Here is a 19,409-nt window from a genome sequence, read left to right as displayed (position 1 = left end):
GAGTTAATCAGTATCTAAATCCTCCCCAATCCAAACAAAGCATAAAACATTACCGCACTTAGTTCCTGTAGGTGCCCCACCCCCTCCCACTGCCTACCCACCCCTGAATTGATATGAGTATGGAATTATACTTATAGGTTGTTATTTCAATTAAAAAATGTAAGTATTCAACTTATTTAAACTTAACAGTAAGGTTGACTAATTTCTTTGCTCACCATGGCCTCGTGTTCCGGACAGATTGGTTCCGGTTTCATATATCTTCTTTCTGGATTACGTCCTTTAGTAATTCTTTCATAGTAGTGCTGTGGGTAGTAAACTTTCTGAGTCTTTGAAATGTTGGCAAATTGCTTTATTTATTCCTCCTACTTTGGCTAGGGATAAAATTCTAGGTTCTTTTAACAATGATTCTCTTTGGGGTTAGGGGAGGAGGAGGAAAGAGCCAGGGACAATTGGAATTTGGGTTGATAGTTGAAGACTTTACCTACATTATTTAGAATTTTAAACTATTTACATATATATATATATCTATATATATAGTTACTAGTTTGTCACTATTTTTTAATATTTAATTTTTTTTACAATTTAAAAAAATTTTAAAGGAAATTACTTAGACATTCATTGTGAAATTCGTTAAGTAAAAAGGACACTTACGTGTAAGGGAGAACTTGGATCAATTCTAAATCTTCTAGGACTTGGGCTTCTACCAAATTTGCAGCCATTGTAATACATACTCCATGAACAGCCAAAAGAGAAGGAAGCTCCGCAAGTCTCCGGATCAGTTCCTTGACATGTGCAGGTACGACTGTAAGATGGTAATTGCAAGGGAATGAGCTGATAAATTAAAGCTGCCAAACAAGTAGAAAAATTAGCCATTTATTTATGTTGTTGAAATAATGAATAGGAAGGAGAGAAAAATGTAGTTTAACTATTGGCTCCAAGACCTCAAAGTCAACAACACCAATAATGGAACAAATTGACTTAAACCCTATTACTGTGACTTGACTGTAGTATTCTTGCCAGTAAAATTCCTGAGTTGAATTGAATCAGGGAGAAACAATTAGACTAACCAAAATTGAGCAACAGTCTACAAAATGAGCCTGTCCATTTCAAAAAAAGTCAATGCAATGAAAGACAAAGACAGACTGACTAAGATAAAAGAATTAAGAGACCAAAAGGTAAAAGAACTCAATTCATCAAGTGTGTGTGGAGGTAACCTATGAGGTATATTATTGGGAAATAAATGATATTTGCAAATGAACAGTGGGTTAGAGAATAGCATTCTATTAACGTTAAATTTCCTGGTTTTGATTATTAAACTGGTTATGTAAGAGAATGACTTCATTCTTAGAAAATACTCTGGGAGCTATTACTTAGGGGAAAAAGTCATAAAGTTTGCAATTATCTCACAAATAACCCAGAAAGAAAATATAGAAAATCAATAATGATAATAACACGTACATTTGTGTGTATGTGTGACCATGTGTATAATTGTAAATGTAATAGCTGTTAACAATAGGGGAATCTAAGTAAGGATATTTAAGAATTCACCGAAGTATTTTGCATCATTTCTGTAAGTATAAATTTCAAAAAACAGTGATATGCTGGATATATATTGAGTGAAATACAATAGAACTTATTTTATGGATTCTTGGGAAAAATAAAAAAGACAATACATGTATATACTTTATTATTGTACATCAACATAACAAAATAATTAGACATTTTAAAATGATGTATATATACTTGTTGACATTAGAAAGATAATAAAAATGTGATGAAACATTGATTTTAAGAACAAAGGAATGCTCTGGAAGGCATACAAATAATCTTGGGGGGGGTGGGTATAGCTCAGCTGTAAAAAAAAAGTGCATGCCAAAAAAAAAAAAAAAAAAAAAAGTGCATGCCTAGCATGCACAAGGTCCTGGGTTCAATCCCCAGTACCTCTGTTAAAATAAATAAGTAAAAGTAAAAAAAAGTAAATAAATAAACTGAGTTATCTACTCCCCCAAACAAAAACCAATAAAAATAAAATATTAAAAAAAAGTCTCGTGTGGAGGTTAGAGAGGAGATGAAATATTTTGCTTATATTTTGTATAATGATACTTCTTTTGAAAAAAAAGAGAGTGAGACCTATGAGGAAAAATACACAAAACAGTCTTGAAGAATACGAAAGTAAAACTGAACAAATGGAAAGAAAAATCATGTTATGCGGAAGGGAAGGTTCAATATCATAATGATGTCAGCTCATTCTGAGTTAATTTAATGCAATCCCATTAACAATATCACTAAATTTATCTTAAAACTAGAAAAACTGATTATAAAGTTCATTTGAAAGCACAAAAGTAAAAGAATAACAAAGAAAGCTTTGAAAAAGAGCAAGAATGGTGAGCTAGCTTTTCCAAATACTGAAATATATTATTATGACCCTATAATTAAAAAATGGGGTACTAATACCTAAAAAGACAAGACAGTGATACAGAATTCATATACAAGAGAGGACTCCACTGCATATGTAATTTTTGTATAAAGTAGTATTTCAAAGCAAGGGGAAAAGAAGTACTCTTTAATAAGTAGTGTCAGGATAAATGGAAAAAAGCATAAATGGATTTCCTCTTCTCTCTTCTGCTCAGCATAAATTTTAAATGCCTCAGAGATTTATGTTTTAAAAATTCACCATTCAACAAATAATAAAAGAAAAATGGATGAGTTTTTCTATAACCTGTACATGAGAAAAATGTTCTTAAATATCACTCAAAATTCAGACATAAATAAAGGCAAAGATAGATATAATAAATCACATTAAAAGAAAACCTTTGCAAAATATGATGCAGCAAAAGTAAAAAGATAAACATCAAGGTGGCAAAAGCATTTAGAAATTATATCACAAAGGGTTAATAGCCCCAATATGTAAAAATAGAGAAAAAAATGAACAATCCTTTAGAAATATGGGCTAGAATAATTAACAGATGGCTGACCAAAAAACACAAAAACGGGCAAATGCTCTAAACAATATGAAAAAAACTCTTATAATATGAAAAATGCAAATTAAAGTAAATTGATGCCATTTATCCACTATTAAATGGGCGAAGACTCAAGCTTGACAACATATTCATTTGAAAACTGTAGGAAAACAAATATTCTCTTCCATTGCTAGAGGAAATGCAAAATAGAACAATTCCTTATGGAGGAGCTGTTCCTTTATGGAAAAATCCCTCTCCTCCAGACTCTAGTGAGAAGAATCAGATATCAAGGTGGGAAGAAAAGAATATTCTAAAGGAGAATAACCTAAAATGGTCTTAACTCACTGTGAAACCAAGTCTCTTTCTAAAGAAATGTTCACTCTTTTTAGTTGCACAATACCTAAAATTCTGTTCTCCCATCTAATATCCGTAGTTGGCAGTTAATTTAATATTCTATAATAACATGTGAATGGCAAAGCAGTACAAAACAGATTTGATTACCTTTCATTGAGAGTGCATCTTCGGTCTGTGGGATGACCATTGTACGACTTCAGATTACCGGTAAGCTCAGAGTACAATCTGTCAGCCATCGGGAGAGGGATGCCGTCCCATACCATGATGAGCACCACCATCACGGCTGTTGGACAGTGGTGGCCTGTACGCTGTCGGACGAGGCAAAGAACTTTCTCCTCGTCGCTGCTTCTTCTCAAAACCTGCAAAAGCAGAATGCATTCATTTATGGAAAATAAGAAACCTAAAGTCAAATGCAGTGGCTATTGCTTTTAAAAGTCTGTATCATTGCATTTTAGTTTTTAAAAAAATTACTATTTCTCAAAGGGTTGAAGCCTATAGGACCTTCAGTTGTCAGACTAGCTGCCTCCACACAACTCATCAAAGGTATCCAAGGTTACTTGACTGACAAACAACAGGCAGAACAGAAATCTGTGGAAACAGTCTGTGTTTTATTTCACTGTTGATCCAGTATTGCAAAACAGACAACAGAGGATCCCATGGAAAAGAGCCTAATTAACTGCTCTGCTCCTCCATTATTGCCACAACAGGACAAATCTACCTAAACGGGGAGAGCCAGGGATTCCTAACATTACAAATAAACTTGAGCACTGAAATTCAGTATCTGAAAAAAGTTATGGAGCTTTTCCATGGGTGAATGGTTTTACCATATAGAATAATTAATATATATATATAGCAATATTCCTGCAGTTCTTGTGATTTTTCCATCCTACCACAAAGATTTATCATACCCATCTTATCATAAGATTAACGTGGTCCAGCTGACATGGTGAATGCAAATTATAACAATTCACTTTGAATATTTATCCATTTATCTTACACTGCATCATACCAATGGGTTGCTTAAAAAGGCTTCCAAAATATTTAAAATATTGTCCAGTGGTCCTACTGTTTATCGTAAAAGATTACATTAAAATGTTGACACCATGTAAAATCATCCAACTATGTTTAAAACTCCCTCCACATGTCACAAATTTACAGAGCAGAGACACTTAACTGTACACAATCAGTAAATGATAAAACTGCTCACCCTTGTGACCAGAATGGGGCACCCAATAACAAAAAATTCCATTTTTGTTGCTAAAATAATATTACAAAAACTTGAGATGAAACTTCTTAAGATGTTAGTTACCCAATATCACTTTCTTCTGTCACTCCAGATGGTTAACAATCATTGCTACCCAGGCATCCCTTGAGTAGAGTTGGCTTTAGGACCTTCCCCCTAAACACAATTATTTATATTAAAATTTTTTTCTATATTTGTATGTCCTTTTACAGCCAAATAAGAATACATTTGCTTTCAAATATGCTCAAATGTAAAATGATATTGTATCAAACAAAATTACATCAGATAATTTTCATGTTGTTAAACCAACAATTAAGTTATCATGATCCAGTCTTTATATGGGAAATGCTAAAATGCTATTGTGTGTGTGCTTTTTCCAGATTTTCCAAATTTCCTTCAGTGAGTACTAGAAAATTAAGGAGATCTAGGTTCAGTAAGCTGCTTTAATTATTGTTACAACATGTATATCTATATCACCCAAAAATCCTATTTTAAATCCTAAATCCCAAAAACGATATTAATAGGTGGGTGGGGTCTTTGGGAGGTGATTAGGTCATGAGGGGGAAGGCCTCATGAGCAGAGTGTTTCTTTAAAGTAGACCCCACAGAGCTAACTCACCCCTTTAACCGTATGAAGATACAAAGAGAGGAGGGCCCCACCAACCATGATGGCACCCTGATCTAAACCCCAGAACTGTGAAAAATGTCTATTTTTTATAAGCCATCCAGTCCAGTATTTCCTCATAGTCTAAATGGAGTAAGACAAGTATTAAACCCATGTAAGACTTCTGAAAACTGTAAAAACATTATTGAAAGAAATTAGAGAAGACCAAATAAATGAAGAGATACCACATTCATGGAATAGTTGTTACTATAATGATGTCAATCTCCCCCAAATTGATTTCGAGATTTGATGCAAAATCTCAATCAAAGCCCTATCAGAGAAGGTTTTGTTTTGGGTGGAAATTAACAAACTTACTGTAAGGTTTATATGGAAATGCAAAGGACCAAGAAGTACCAAGAAAAGGAACAAAGACAGAGAAAGTGATTTAATATCAAAATCTACTCTTAAGCTAAGTAATATAGTCCAGCATTGGTGAAATGACAAATAAAGAGATCAGTGGAATAAAACAGAGTGCAGGAGATCCATATAAATAGGGTCACCTGACTTATGACACAGTTGACAATGCAGTGCAATGCCAAACGCAGTCTTTTCAAGAAACATTAGCCAACAGAAGATTAAGAAAGTATAAAGGCAAGTAATACAGTGGAAGACATATTTCCAACACAATTGACAAAATATTCTTCTCTGAAATATGTAAAGAACTTCTGCAAATGAGTAATAAAAACACAACAGAAAATTGGCCAAATAAAATTAAATAAGCTCAACAGAAGAGAATATCCAAACAGATGATCAGGATATGAAAATATGCTCACATTATTAGTTATCTAGTAAAGTTACAAAAAAAAATTAAAAGCACTACATATGTTGGTGGTTATAAAATGGTATAACTGCCATTGAAAACAGTATGAAGTTCCTCAAAAATTAAAAATAGAACTACCATTTGACCCATCAATCTTACTTCTAATATATATCCAAAAGAATTGAATGTAAGGGCTGAAACACATATTTGGATACCCATGTTCATTGCATCGCTATTTAAAGGTCACAAGGTGAAAGCAACACAAATGTCCATGAACAGATGAATGGATAAACAATGTGATATATGCCTACAATGGAATATTATTCAGACTTAAAAAGGAAGGCAATCTTGTCACATGCTACAACATGGATGAAACTTGAGGACATAACGCTAAGTAAGCCAGTCATGAAAAGACAAACGCTTTATGAGTTTACTTACACGAGATATCTAAGGTAGTCAAATTCACAGAAACATAAAGTAGAATGAATGGCATTAGGGGCTAGGTGATAGGAAAATAGGGAGTTATATAATTAAGGGAGTTTCAGATTTGCCAAATGAAAAAATGTTCCTGATATCTGTTTCACAATAACATGAATAAACACAATATTACTGAAATGTACACTTAAAAAATGATTAGAGGAGGGGAGGGTATAGCTCGAGTAGTAGAGTGCCTGCTTAGCATACACAAGGTCCAGCACCTCCTCTAAAAATAAACAAGTAAACCTAACTACCTCCCTCCCACCAAGAAAAAAAAAATTTTAATGGTTAAGGTGGTAAATTTTATATTATTTTTGTGTTATTTTACCACAATTTTAAAAAGGAGGAAACAAACCTCAAAAAAAAAAAAAAAAGCACCATACACCCAGGAATGTCTAAAATGAAAAAGAAAATGTCAAGTGTTAGTAAGAATGCAGAGCACCTGGAACACTAATACATTACTCATGCGAATGTAAAAAAAGATACTCACTTTGGAAAACTGTATATTAGTAACAGCCGAAGCGGTATGTAGGCATATCCCCACAATTTAGCAATTACATTTCTAGGTATATAAAAAACAGAAATGTATCCTTGTATTTCCCAAAGACAACACAACTATTCATAATTACCCCAAACTGATAACAACCCAAATAAATGTTAATCACCAGAAGAATGGCTCAGTAAAATTTAACTATTCATAATAGAACACTAACGAGCAGTGAGCTTGAGAATGACCTACAGTTACAAACAACATGGCTAAATCTCACAATCATAATGCTGTGAGAAAGAAGACAGATGCAGAATACATACTGCAAGACTGCATTTATATATAGTTAAAAGCAGGCAAAATTAATCAATAATGTTAGGAGGCAGGAGAGTCGTTAGTTGTAGGGAGTGGCTAGTGACTGGAAGAAAGGGCAAGTAATACTGAATGTTGGTTACACTTAAAGTGTGTACACTTCAGAAAAATTCTGCGACCTTAGGATTTCTGAAGTTTTCTGTACCTAAGTTACAGTAAAATAAAAAGTGTACAATAACCTAAATTTAAAACAAAAAAAAACAGAAACTGCTTAGTCTTTATTGGCTCAGGACATTTTAGCAAGTTTCTTAACCTTTCTGTAGTAGCACAGACCTAAGATCTAATACATATTAGCCACTATTTTACATCTCTTTGCTTTATTACTGCATACTTGGCTCCTGAGCACAGAACTCGACTCATGGAGACTCTCATCAAATATTTGTTGAATGAATGGTTAAAAACCACAAATCCCAATGTGGTTATATTTTATGAAAACTTCAAAAACTACATGTTATACTAATAATAAGACAGAAACTCACATTTCAGGGACAGATGTAAATGATACAAATATCCCAAATTTAAAAGCTTTTGGCAAGAACCACATTATTTTGTACCTGGAACAATATAGCTGGAACCACATGACAGACTCGCTCTGAGTAAGTGGTATATCCAAACATCTGTGAATAATGTTCATGATTACTGTCCTGTCATCTTAAAATATTTATTCTTATACTGTTATGCAATTGATATATCCTATGAAACATCATATAGTCATTGTGCTAAAAACATACCCAAATTGAAAATGTTGGAATGAAGACTGTTCTAAATAAATGGCTTTTGTAAATACTATCTTGTTTCTTCTTATCTGCTTTATTTAAATTTAAATATCTTAAAATTCACCCTTTTAATGTATGCAATTCAATGGTTATTAGTAAATTCAGATATAATTTTAGGACACTTCCATTCCCCCCGAAGAAATCCCAACAGCAGTCATGTCACATTTCTACCTTTTCTCAGCTACCATTACTCACCACTGCATGGATATACCACTTTATGTTTATCAATTCATTGGTTGTCATTTGGATTGTTGTCACCTACCCTATTATAAATGACGCTGCTATTCATGTAACAAGTTTTTATTTAGACATATATTTTCATTTCTCTTGGGTTTATACCTAGGAGTGGAATTGCTTGGCCATATGGTAATTATGGTGATCCTTTTAAGGAAATACCAGAATTTTCCAAAATGGAGGAATCATTTTACATTCCCACTAGGAATGGACAAGGGTTCCAACTTCTCTACATCCATGCCAACACTTTTTACTGTCTGTCCTTTCCTTATGTCCATTCTAGTGTGAAGTAGTATTTCTTGATGACTAATGATGTTGGAGAAGCCTGCCCCATCTGGTGGCAGGCGGAATCACTGCCTGCTTGTCAACGTAATCGTTATAAAAATAAATGTGAAAAAACAGCAACTTTTTACTGATCATGGAATTAAACTGACAGCAATTAAATATGTATAACCACCTGGCATGTCTCTTAAATTGCACTAAATGAATTCGGGAGCACTTGGTTTGGTCAGAGGCTGAGAGCCTGCAGGCACCTTTGGCTAGATCCCTGGCTGGAGGGTGCAGGAGCCTCCCTCCCTCATGGACATACCTTCCATTGATCAGAGAGTCCACTGGTACATAGTCCTTTCAGAGCAAACAGAGCCAAGGCTACAATGAAGAGGTTGATGCTGAGAAAGAGAACTACCAGGAGAAAACTTTTGTTGACAAGGACTGGGCAAGGGACTAAGTGGAATACTACCAGGTTACAAGGCTTGGATCTCTGGCTGGCTTCTTGAGTCTTCTGAGCTCCCGAGTGTTGGCTCTGTGGAAACGTTACCAGCTGTGGCTTCAGGATTGACCTGCTCCAGTGTCTGTGGCCTGACTGACCCAGGGTGGATACAGCAGGGTTTGGCCAAGTCTTTTTTTTTTTTTTAAGTTTCTTTTTTTGAGGGGGGAGATAATTAGGTTTATTTATTTATTCATTTCAACTGAGGTACTGGGGATTGAACCCAGGACCTCGTGCATGCTAAGTGCACACTCTACCACTGCACTATACCCTCCCCTCTCTGGTTTGGCCAAGTCTTGAGGGATAAGGCCTCCACCTTGGAGACCAGGCTAATATGAGGTGTAGGTGCTGGTCCTTTTCTGGCAGCCAGTTCCTGTACCTTGGTGATGGTCACTGATGACGTGGACACAGAAGCCAAGTGATGGGGGTGGGGCCTGGGGTTGCGTTTGAGAGGGTGGGTGTGGGCCGACGTGCTGTGTCAGCCAGAGGGTGGGCCTTCTGTGGACAAGTTAAGTACTTGGGGGCTTGTAGGCATAGTGCTGACTGTGGAGCTGCCCAGTGTGTGCTCTGGAGGACTGTGTGCCCACAGGGCCATTTGCACTTACTGGGGATCTGAGCCATGTTGAAGTCACTGGCAACTTGCTCCCTATCGGCGCCTGCACGCTGGGTATTCAGGGAACTGGCTGGAGGGCAGATGCCCTGGGGTGGGAGACCTGGGTGTCCTGGAGGATATGAGGTCAAGGGTACCATTTGCAGTTGCTTCTACGCCTATCCCATTTTCCCTGCTGTGACTGAGTAGAGTTGGGCTCAGATACCAAAGTCTTTTTATTATTGATTGTCCTTTTATTATTGAGCTGAGTTATTTTTATAATCCATACACAAACCTCATCAGATATTTGATTAACAAATACTTCCCCTCATTCTTACTTTTCTGTAACCTTTCTTGATAGTCATTTGAAAATTTTGATGAATGCCAATTTGTCTTTTTCCCCCCTTGTGCTTTTGATGTTTTATTTAAGAAAAAAATCCAAGTTCCCACAGATCTACAGTTATGTGTCTAACAATTTCGTAGTTTTAGCTCTGACATTTGGATCGATGATCCACTTTGAGTTAATTTTCATATGCATTGTGGTAAGAATCCAACTCATTTTTTTTGTATGTTGATATCCAGTTGTCCCAGCACCTTTTGTTGAAAAGAGTATTCTTTTCCCAAGGAATAGTCATGGAATTCGTATTGAAAATCAATTGATCATAAATGTGAGGGTTTATTTTCTGACACTCAGTTCCACTGAGCCAAACTGAGTCTAGCCTTGTGTCAATATTACACTTTCTTGATTACAATAGCTTTGTAATACTTTTTTTAAAAAATTTTATTTCTCAATGGAGGTACTGGGGATTGAACCCAGGATATTGTGCATGCTAAGCATGTGCTCTACCACTGACCTACTCCATCCTCTGTAATACATTTTAAAATTAAGAAGTCAGTCTTCCACCTTTGCTCTTCTTTCTCAAGATGTTTTGGCTATTCTAACATGCTGTACTATTAAGTTAAGAATGGACACTCATACATTTAGAGATGATACTGAGAAAGTAAAGAACATCTTAAAACAAAATGATCAGTAATTGAAGATTGGCATGCTCTAAGAAATTATCCCCATACTTAATATATTTATTCCTGTGACCACTACACTCCAAAACTCAGTATCACAGAGAAAACTGAAGCAGGATTTCAACAACAGAAAATGTCAGTTTTATTAAGGAATGTATTCAATGTTAACTTTGCTGATTATAATATCTATTAAAAATTCATTGTATTGCTATCACTTAATATTTCTGCATTTCTCTCCTATGTTTAAATCCTACATTCTGCTATTTTAACTCAATTTATTATCAAAATCATTTGAACAAAAGTTCTGGGGAGCTATTAGAATGACGTCTAATTATACCTTCCTCCTATAATTTCTAGAGAAATAAACATCAAAAGCAAACATCAGGTAAAAAAAAAAAATACTGCTGCAACCCAATTTGGAGAAGGAAATGAAGACTTTATGCTCTCAATTTTGAAAAGTAGCTGATAATGAACAAAAAGTTTCAAAAGAGCCCAATTTGAGCCCCAATTTAAAGAGAAATCTTCTACGCAGAAGAGACTTCAAAATCCATGGGTAAAAATGTGCAATGGAAATGGAATAAAGCAATTAGGTGATGAGTTCCACTGAACTCTAAAATGAGGTATGTAAAATATATGGAAAGCAGAGCCCAAGAACCCATTACTATTAGCAGATTACATCTCCATTTGTCATAACTGATCCAACTGTTTACTTAATAGCAGTATATTTTATTCTATGTTAATTGTACCTCAGTAATTTTTTAAAAAAGGGAGAAGAATATGACTATCTAAAGACTATTTAACTGAATGACAAGTCTAAGTCACTTAGGTATTTCATCACAATTTATTTCATTGTAAAGTCTGAATCTTTAAGATGTGATAAATGACAACTAAGTATCACCAAATGATCCTGGATTGGATTCTGAATCAGGACAGTATTTTTTTTTCTTTTTCCATAAAGGATACTATTGGATGTAAGTCCTAAAGATTAGATAATATTGTATCAGCATTGATAATTGTCCTGAGGTCATGTAAGACAATGTCTTTGTTTTAATGAAAAACATACCAATATACTTAGGGGTAAAGGGCATCATGTTTACAAATTAGTGTTAAAGGGCTTGAGGGGGAGGGTATAGCTCAGTGGTAGAGTGCATGCTTAGCATGCAAGAGGTCCTGGGTTCAATCTCTAATACCTTCATTAAAATAAATAAACCTAATTATCTCCTCCACCAAAAATAAAGGGGCTCAGAAAAAAGAGATGGGGAGGGGTAAAAAAGAGAGAAGGTGGAAGAGATAAAGATAGAGCAAAGGAAAGATGGTAAAAAGTTACATTTAGGAAATGATAATATAGAGTATACAGGAATTCTATTCTTGCAACTTTTGAGTAAGTGAAATTATTTCAAAATAATTTTAAGTTAAAAAGTATTCCTATGGTGCTGGCTAAAGTTTTGGGACATTGTGTATTGTATTTCCAGTACAAGCAAGCACTCAAGGCCCTCAGAAATGGACAAGCTCCAGGACAATCATTGTCAGAAACAATCTAAGAAGAGTAAAGAGTAAGTCCTTGTACAATCTGAAGAATAAAAAATGGGGGAACTTTGTAAAGGAAAATCTCACTTTTCGGTTAAACTCAATCTGTGGAACAATGAATATTCAATGTATATTGTTTTAGATAAAATCAGAAATACATCAATGCAACTATGAACTTGAGTAAACCAATTAGTAGCCAAGTCCAAAATACTGTCAGGTTAGTAAGATGTCATTTTGTCTAAACAAAACATGCTGAAAAATAATACCATAAGTGAAATGATACAAACCCAAAATTGAATGTAAAGCATCATTTTCACTAAAGGGAAAAATATGAGCAATGCATTTTTCTACTGAAATATTGTTGGGGGGGTAAATGTAAGACATTTGTGAGAGGTTTGTATGAATAAAGTACAAAGTAGAGCCACACTCTTTCTGGAGAAAGTGGGAAGGCTTCACAGAGGAGACCTTCCTTAAAAGACTAGAAAGCGTTTGCCACCAGAGAAAAGATAGTACAAAGGCAATTCTAAGATTTTTGGAAAACAAGCCCACAAGGCAACAATGTTATTTAAGGAAGAATTCCACCAATTGTATCCCCACCAGATGGCTTCTCTGATTATATAACTCCTTAATTAAATATATATATTTATATATACACACACATATATATATTTGTATCTATTATATAATATTAGCTCTATTTCTGGGATCTCTGACATGAAGATAATGCTTGTTCTGTTCTCAAGATGTAGCTCAAGGGTCAACACCTCCCCGAAGTCCTTGCTGGACCCTCACCTGCAAAAGTTAGTCTCAGTTACCTTTCTGCTCCATCTATATGCCATTCTCAAGCAGGGAAGTGATAGGGGAGTAGTACTAGCATATTGATGATTGCTTAAGTTGTGGGGGGAAAAAAGGATTAGAGCAGTTTCTACTATAGCAAGCTAACTCAGCTTCTAGTCTTAGAATATTTATACAGGTAAGAGAAAAAAATATTGAAATACCTTTTTAATTCCCCTGCCTCCAAAAACTAGAGGAGAACATTAGATGTATGTACATTCTTGCCTTGTATAAAACAAAAAATATTTGTAATGTTGATGAATAGTATATAGGCATTTAATTATTTCCCAGTATAATCACTAATTTCCCTTACTTAGACTTCATAATTGTTCTTTTGGAAACACAGCATTTTGTTTATTGGATCAGAATCACTACTATGGTGTGTGCTGGTACCTGCGGACACTTGAACATACAAACGCATTGAAACTATTAGTTATACATACTAGAAAAAAAGGTGAGAATTTAGGTCAAATAGACACTGTGATTAAAAAAATAAAAAGAAAATAGTGGTATTATAAACAGAATACTTTTTTTTTTATAGACGTAACAATCTTTCTAGAAGATTCAGGGGAATCAAAGAAAAATATACTGGATTTTTAAAGAGCATAAAAAAGCAGTTCCTTATAAATACTGAAGACTCAACAGCTTTAGTATATACCAGCAATAACCAAATAGAAGTTTGATTTAAAGTTTTAATTAAACATAGCTGTGAGGATTATCTTAAGGGAAGTGCATGTAAATAATATTTCAATTAAATCTTCCTAGATGGAAGATTAAACATTAAAAGATTTTGATTCTAGCCACCAATCTGTTCCCCATTCTACATTTACTTAGCCTGTTTCTAAAGTTCATATGAAAAAGATTTTTTTAAACAAAGGAGAGGAAAATGTCCTTTGAATTTAAAACTTTTCTTCAAAACTATAGGTAAAAATTCAGTACCAGCCTAGCAGTGGTCTACCTTAACGGGTTAATGAACAATGTCAACAAAAATGGACATGTGGAAAATGAAATGGAATTTAAAAATCAACAAAAAAAATTTCAAATTAACTATTAGATCAATACATAAAATTATAAAAACATGAGACACAAATTTTATAATATTAGGATGGGAAAGGCAAGATGAAAATCCTCTGAAGGCACAGAGAAAGTGACAAAAGTTTGACATGCCAAGAATTTCAAGCTTCTGTACAAGTTAACAGTCAAGCACTAAAGCTAAAAGAAAATGTAGTATTAGACAATGGCAAAGTATATGACAGAAGTATAATTATTTACAAAAGTAAAAACTAAACTAAAAAAAAAAGGTTATGAAGAGTGAATTCATAGAAGAAATACAAAGGGCTAATAAATATATAAAGAAACCTAACTTTACTAGTTAAAATGCAAATTTAGTCAAGATACTGATTTTTCACTTAGTAGGTTAACAGTGTAAAATGGATTCCACCAGTAAATTACTGTTTTCTTCTATTAATACTTTTTAACAACAATAAGAAAAAGATTTATTCTTAATACAAGTATTATAAATCAAAAATCTGGGAAGAATCTATCCTTGTTCAGCCTTTTTTTTTTAAACACTAAGCAAGTTCTTTGATGCCTTCTTTATAATTTCTAATACTGGATCCAAACCACCCACGAAGAATTGAAGGGTATAGTCTATTTCAGTGTTCAAAGAGGAGCAAAATCTCTTGAGTAGCTTCAGCTCGAAGACAATCCTATGTTTGTTTAATCAAACATTCTTGAAATTTAGGAAGTTATAGAATCATCAGTTTTACCATAACTTATATTGACTGTCATGCTTCTGGTTACATGCTTCAGCAGTTGCCCACCATTTTTAATTGCAATTCCTAACATCTTAACTCTAAGTTTGGGTATACCCTAAATTGCTAAACATTATCTCAGAGGATAAAACTAGGATGGGTTTTAAAATTTGAAAGTAATAGGTTTTTAAAATTTAATTTTAACAGAGAACTTTAATTTTATGCTTGGATTTCACACTGATTTAACAATTTAAATTTAAAAATTAAAAACAGTATAAAACTATATTGCTTTTTTTTTTAAAGAGCAAATAAAATGATCCTAGTAATATAATCTTAGCTGTAAAGATGCCAAGGAGACTAGGGTCCTACATCAGCTCCAAAGAAGGACTAGGTTAGAATCACAGCTAGAAACAATATTTATATCAAGTGTTGGGTATATTACTAGAGTGACATCATTTGAGTTTATCAATCATCATGTGAGACAAAGAACGGTCAAATTTTCAACACGAAATAATTGTGGTCACCCCCCTCCCCCCCAAAAAAACCCCAATTCATTCATTAAGATCATTTAAATCTCCCTATATATTATAATAAAATGAACTTCAACCTAGGGAAGGCAGGAGGTGATGACTAGGTACATGAGGGGTATTCTTGGGTGGTGGTGATAATATAATTCTTAATCTGGGTGGTTTTACTTCATAAAACTTCACTGGGCTGTACACTCATAATTTGTGTACTTTTCTTTGTGTACATTATAGTTCAATAAAAAATTTCCTTAAAAAAATGAACTCTATAAGTAAGGAAGCTAACATAAAAGTAGTTCTAATTCTACATTAGCAGTCAAAACAGGCTTAAGTAAAAAAAAGTGGTTTAAACAAAAAAGGGGCAAAGCCCAGGAAAAATATAAGTCAGTTTAACATCAACTGACAGCATCAACTTCTTGGCTTTTGCCTAATTTTCATCACTGAAGTATAAAATATTTTCCTCACATTAGCAATATTTTGCAGACACCAAAAAAGTTGCCTACAACATCAACTACCCTTTTATTACACTGACATGGTAATACACAGAGGTGCCTGATGTGGGCACAGAAATAAGCAGCACCATGGTACAGCTTGAAGACAACCAAGGCAGATATTAGGCAGAACATTGAAGCAAAGCAATCAAAAAAGAAAAGTCTTTGAAGATTATATAAATGTATAAATTCAGGCAAGATGTTTTGAAAACTTTCAGATACTTTGGTTTACACCTCACCCCAAAATTCTGGTCACATCAGATCCAAGAAGGCAGTAAAACATTCACTTGTACATATTCATTGCCACACCTGCTCTACTAATATAAGCAATCCTGCAGAGGGGAACCCATGAACTGGGACCTGGTGTGAACTGCTCAGGCATTGGACCCATCTGTGGCAGCCTGTTTGAACTCTTCTCCCAATACTGCCATCCCCTCAAAGGCTCACCTGGGCAGAGGAAGGGGGTGGCTGGAGTACAGGGAGTTAAGAGAGCTTAGTGCATCCAAGAAACATCACCCGTTTCACCAAAGACTACTGAGTAACAAGATAACCACTCCCTGACAAGATCCAAAGTGACAACAGAGGAAAAAAGTCAGAAATTTCTATCAAAAGCGAACGATTGGTGGCGGTGGGGGGTGGGGGTGGGGGGTGGTTAATGACCACCTGGCAAAGAAGCATTTCCAAGAAAAGAATGAAACAGTGTTATGAGCAAAGGCAAAACACTGTAAGACTGGCTCAGAAAGTTGCCCTGCCCAGTTAGAATATGTTGTTACGCTTTTTTGTATGTGACCATTAAAAAGAGAAGCAATAGAGGGAGGGCAAAGCTCAGTGGTAGAACACACACTTAGCAGGCAGGAGGTCCGGGGTTCAAGCCTCAGTACCTCCATTAAAATAAACAAACAAATCTAATTACCTCCCAGGACCCAAAACAAACAAAACAAAATAATAAAAAATAGGGGGAAAAAAAAGAAGAAGAAGCAATAAACCCCTCCTTCAAGAAAAGGAGACAAGTCCAGCACTAACAAAGTAGAATAGAATCCAACCACTATTACCACACATAATTCTGCCCACAGATGAAAAAATATAGGTAAAATCACTAAATGTTTGCTTTAGGTTAATGTTTAATATCAAATACACGACAAATGTACACCATGCAAGATGAAAAGTAAATTTGGAGCAAGACAATTCACCAGTTAAAGGTTTATTAAATTCCTTAGTTTAAAAAAATTGACCTTCATTTCCTCTCCCTCCTTCTTTTCCTTCATGGCTGCATTAAGTTCCATATATGACTTAATTGTGCCAGTGTCATTCAAAATTATGTCCTAAAAACAATGTAAACTCTAGAGAAGATTTTCACTCTATTTTTCATTTAATCTCTATCAGGAGCTCAAGTTTGAGTTGAACAATTATAGCAGATTATCAATTCTAATACTAAAGTGTCCTATGTCTCAGGAAAAGCTAATAATGTGTATCACAGCAATACCATTTCAAGATACCAATTCCAATTCAAAGTATTCAATATTCTGTAATAGTCTTATTTAAACTCCATACTCATTCACTTAACAAAAATTTAATGAGAGCTGACTATATGCTGGGCATTGCTCCAGGCACTAGCAAAGAACATGAGTATTTTAAATGACAAAACTTGGAAAGTTTGCAAAAAATAGTTTGATTAACATTATCATTTTTCTAACATATATAATCATTTATGAGACCTATTCTTTTCACAGATGCACAGAATTAATTCTTTGTTTTGCTAAAGATGTGAACTGTTTCTGTATTTGTGAAAAGTGCTAGATTTTGAAAGAAATATTGCAAAAGGGAAAATAAGGAAGTTATTCTGCTATAGCTGCTTCATGGAAAATGCTAAATACATACATAAACATATCAGTGCCAGATATTGGGAACAAATCTCTACCATTTATATCAGGGAATGTGCAAGGTACTACAAGGGGGCAAAACATAAAATAACAAAACCATACTGTTAAGAATTATGTAAGTGGGGAGCAGAGGGTAAGAAAATTATTACCATAAAAGTCAGGATGGGAGGTTCTTGGGGCTTCTGGGAATCTATCGGTGCTGTATTTTTCAGCTGGGTTGTTATTTAATGAGTGTTCAATTTATAATTATAGGTAAACTGTACCTTTATATTTTACAAACTTTTTTTTGTTGATATGTTCCACAATGAGCAACACTGATGCTTAATGCCTTTATTTTGAGTTTTTTTTAAGCTTTTAAAATTTTTCTTTAAAAAAACATTGGGGGAGAAGTAATTAGGTTTGTTTGTTTGTTTGTTTATTTAATGGAGCTCCTGGGGATTGAACCCAGGACCTTGTGCATGCTAACCAGACACTCTATCTTTGAGCTATAACCTTCCCCCAATGCCTTTATTTTGTGAATAAAGATTCACAAATTAAAGGATTTCCCCTTTAGAGATGATAGGGCTGAGGTAGATTAGATTAGATGTATTATATATTAAATATATCGAATAGGGCTAAGATAGATATATTTCACAATGTCATTGTAGTATCCTTAACGTGTGATATTTGTAGTGAAGAAGAGATACTGCATTTTGTCATAGCCAATCTCCCAGATGTCCCCAAGTGATCACCACCACCTGCATTTATGCTCCTGCATCGTTCCTACAATGAACAGCGCTAACTTGTGTAGCAATGTCCAATGCTAATGTTATAAAAGACACTGTGGCTTCTTCCTTGTCATCCTTTGATTGACTCACTCTAAGGAAAAAAAAAGCTGCTGTGACATGAGGAAACACTTAAAAAGTCCAATGGTAAGAAATCAAGTCCTCCAGTAAACAACTCTCAAGGAACTAATGCCTCCTGCAAAACACACAGGACATGGCCCGTCTAGCTGCCCCACTGCCCCAGTCAGGTATTCAGATGATGCATCCTCAAGAGAGACCCTCTTCTGGAAGCACCCTGCTAAGGTACTCTCAGATTCCTGACTTACAAAAAACAAATGAGATAATAATGTTTGTTGTTCAAAGCTACTAAACTTTGGAGTAATTTGTTAAGGAACAGACAAGTAATACTGAGTTTATCAAGTTATTACTTAGAATGCTCTGTATAAAACATAAACCAGATAGATAACACATCCCTAATTAAAATACTTGAAGGGCTTCCTATTGTTCATGGACTAAAACCCAAATTTCTCACTACCAGCTACAAAAGCATTCATCCTGACTTCTGACTACATTTTCACCTTCACCTGTTTCCATTTCTACCTCCTAACTTCACTAGACTCCTCCTAGATTATTAAAGAATGTAGTCTCTTCCTTGACCTTTGTACTTGCTGTTTTCTCTGCTTAGGAATGCTCTTCCTTGCATTCTTGGGGGTATTCTTTGCATCTTAAGCTCCTTTTTGTTGCTCAGTTCTCAGCATAAAAGTTCCCTTACCAGAGAGGCCTTCCCTGATGACCCATTCATAATGAGAAAACCCTGGAAGATTCCCACTGAAGAGAGGAACCAGGAAAGAAGACAATATTTAAAGCAAGATAAAATTGAAGTTAGTATGTTAGAGTAATTAATTGTGTTAATTGAAAGAAAGAAATTAACAGT

The 19,409-nt window shown here is 34.7% G+C and overlaps 1 protein-coding gene across 7 annotated transcripts in view; it reads right to left on the bottom strand.

The window, feature by feature from the left end:
• TET1 (tet methylcytosine dioxygenase 1) overlaps window positions 1-19,409 on the bottom strand; it is a 116,624-nt gene that overhangs the window by 20,279 nt on the left and 76,936 nt on the right. For 6 of the 7 annotated variants that reach the window (XM_010951678.3, XM_074374107.1, XM_010951677.3 and 3 more), the window contains 3 exons: window positions 3,462-3,673; window positions 652-802; window positions 216-302 (listed from right to left, as the gene is read on the bottom strand). In XM_010951678.3, coding sequence (XP_010949980.2) covers window positions 216-302; window positions 652-802; window positions 3,462-3,673 — 450 coding nt within the window. The remainder of the gene's footprint in view (window positions 1-215; window positions 303-651; window positions 803-3,461; window positions 3,674-19,409) is intronic. The other variant, XM_045514233.2, reaches the window with a different exon arrangement.

Source organism: Camelus bactrianus, chromosome 11 (assembly GCF_048773025.1).
Source record: "Camelus bactrianus isolate YW-2024 breed Bactrian camel chromosome 11, ASM4877302v1, whole genome shotgun sequence".
In the NCBI taxonomy this organism is placed as follows: domain Eukaryota; kingdom Metazoa; phylum Chordata; class Mammalia; order Artiodactyla; family Camelidae; genus Camelus; species Camelus bactrianus.
Note: the sequence above shows the minus strand (reverse complement) of the source record. Positions and strands in the feature narration are given on the sequence as shown.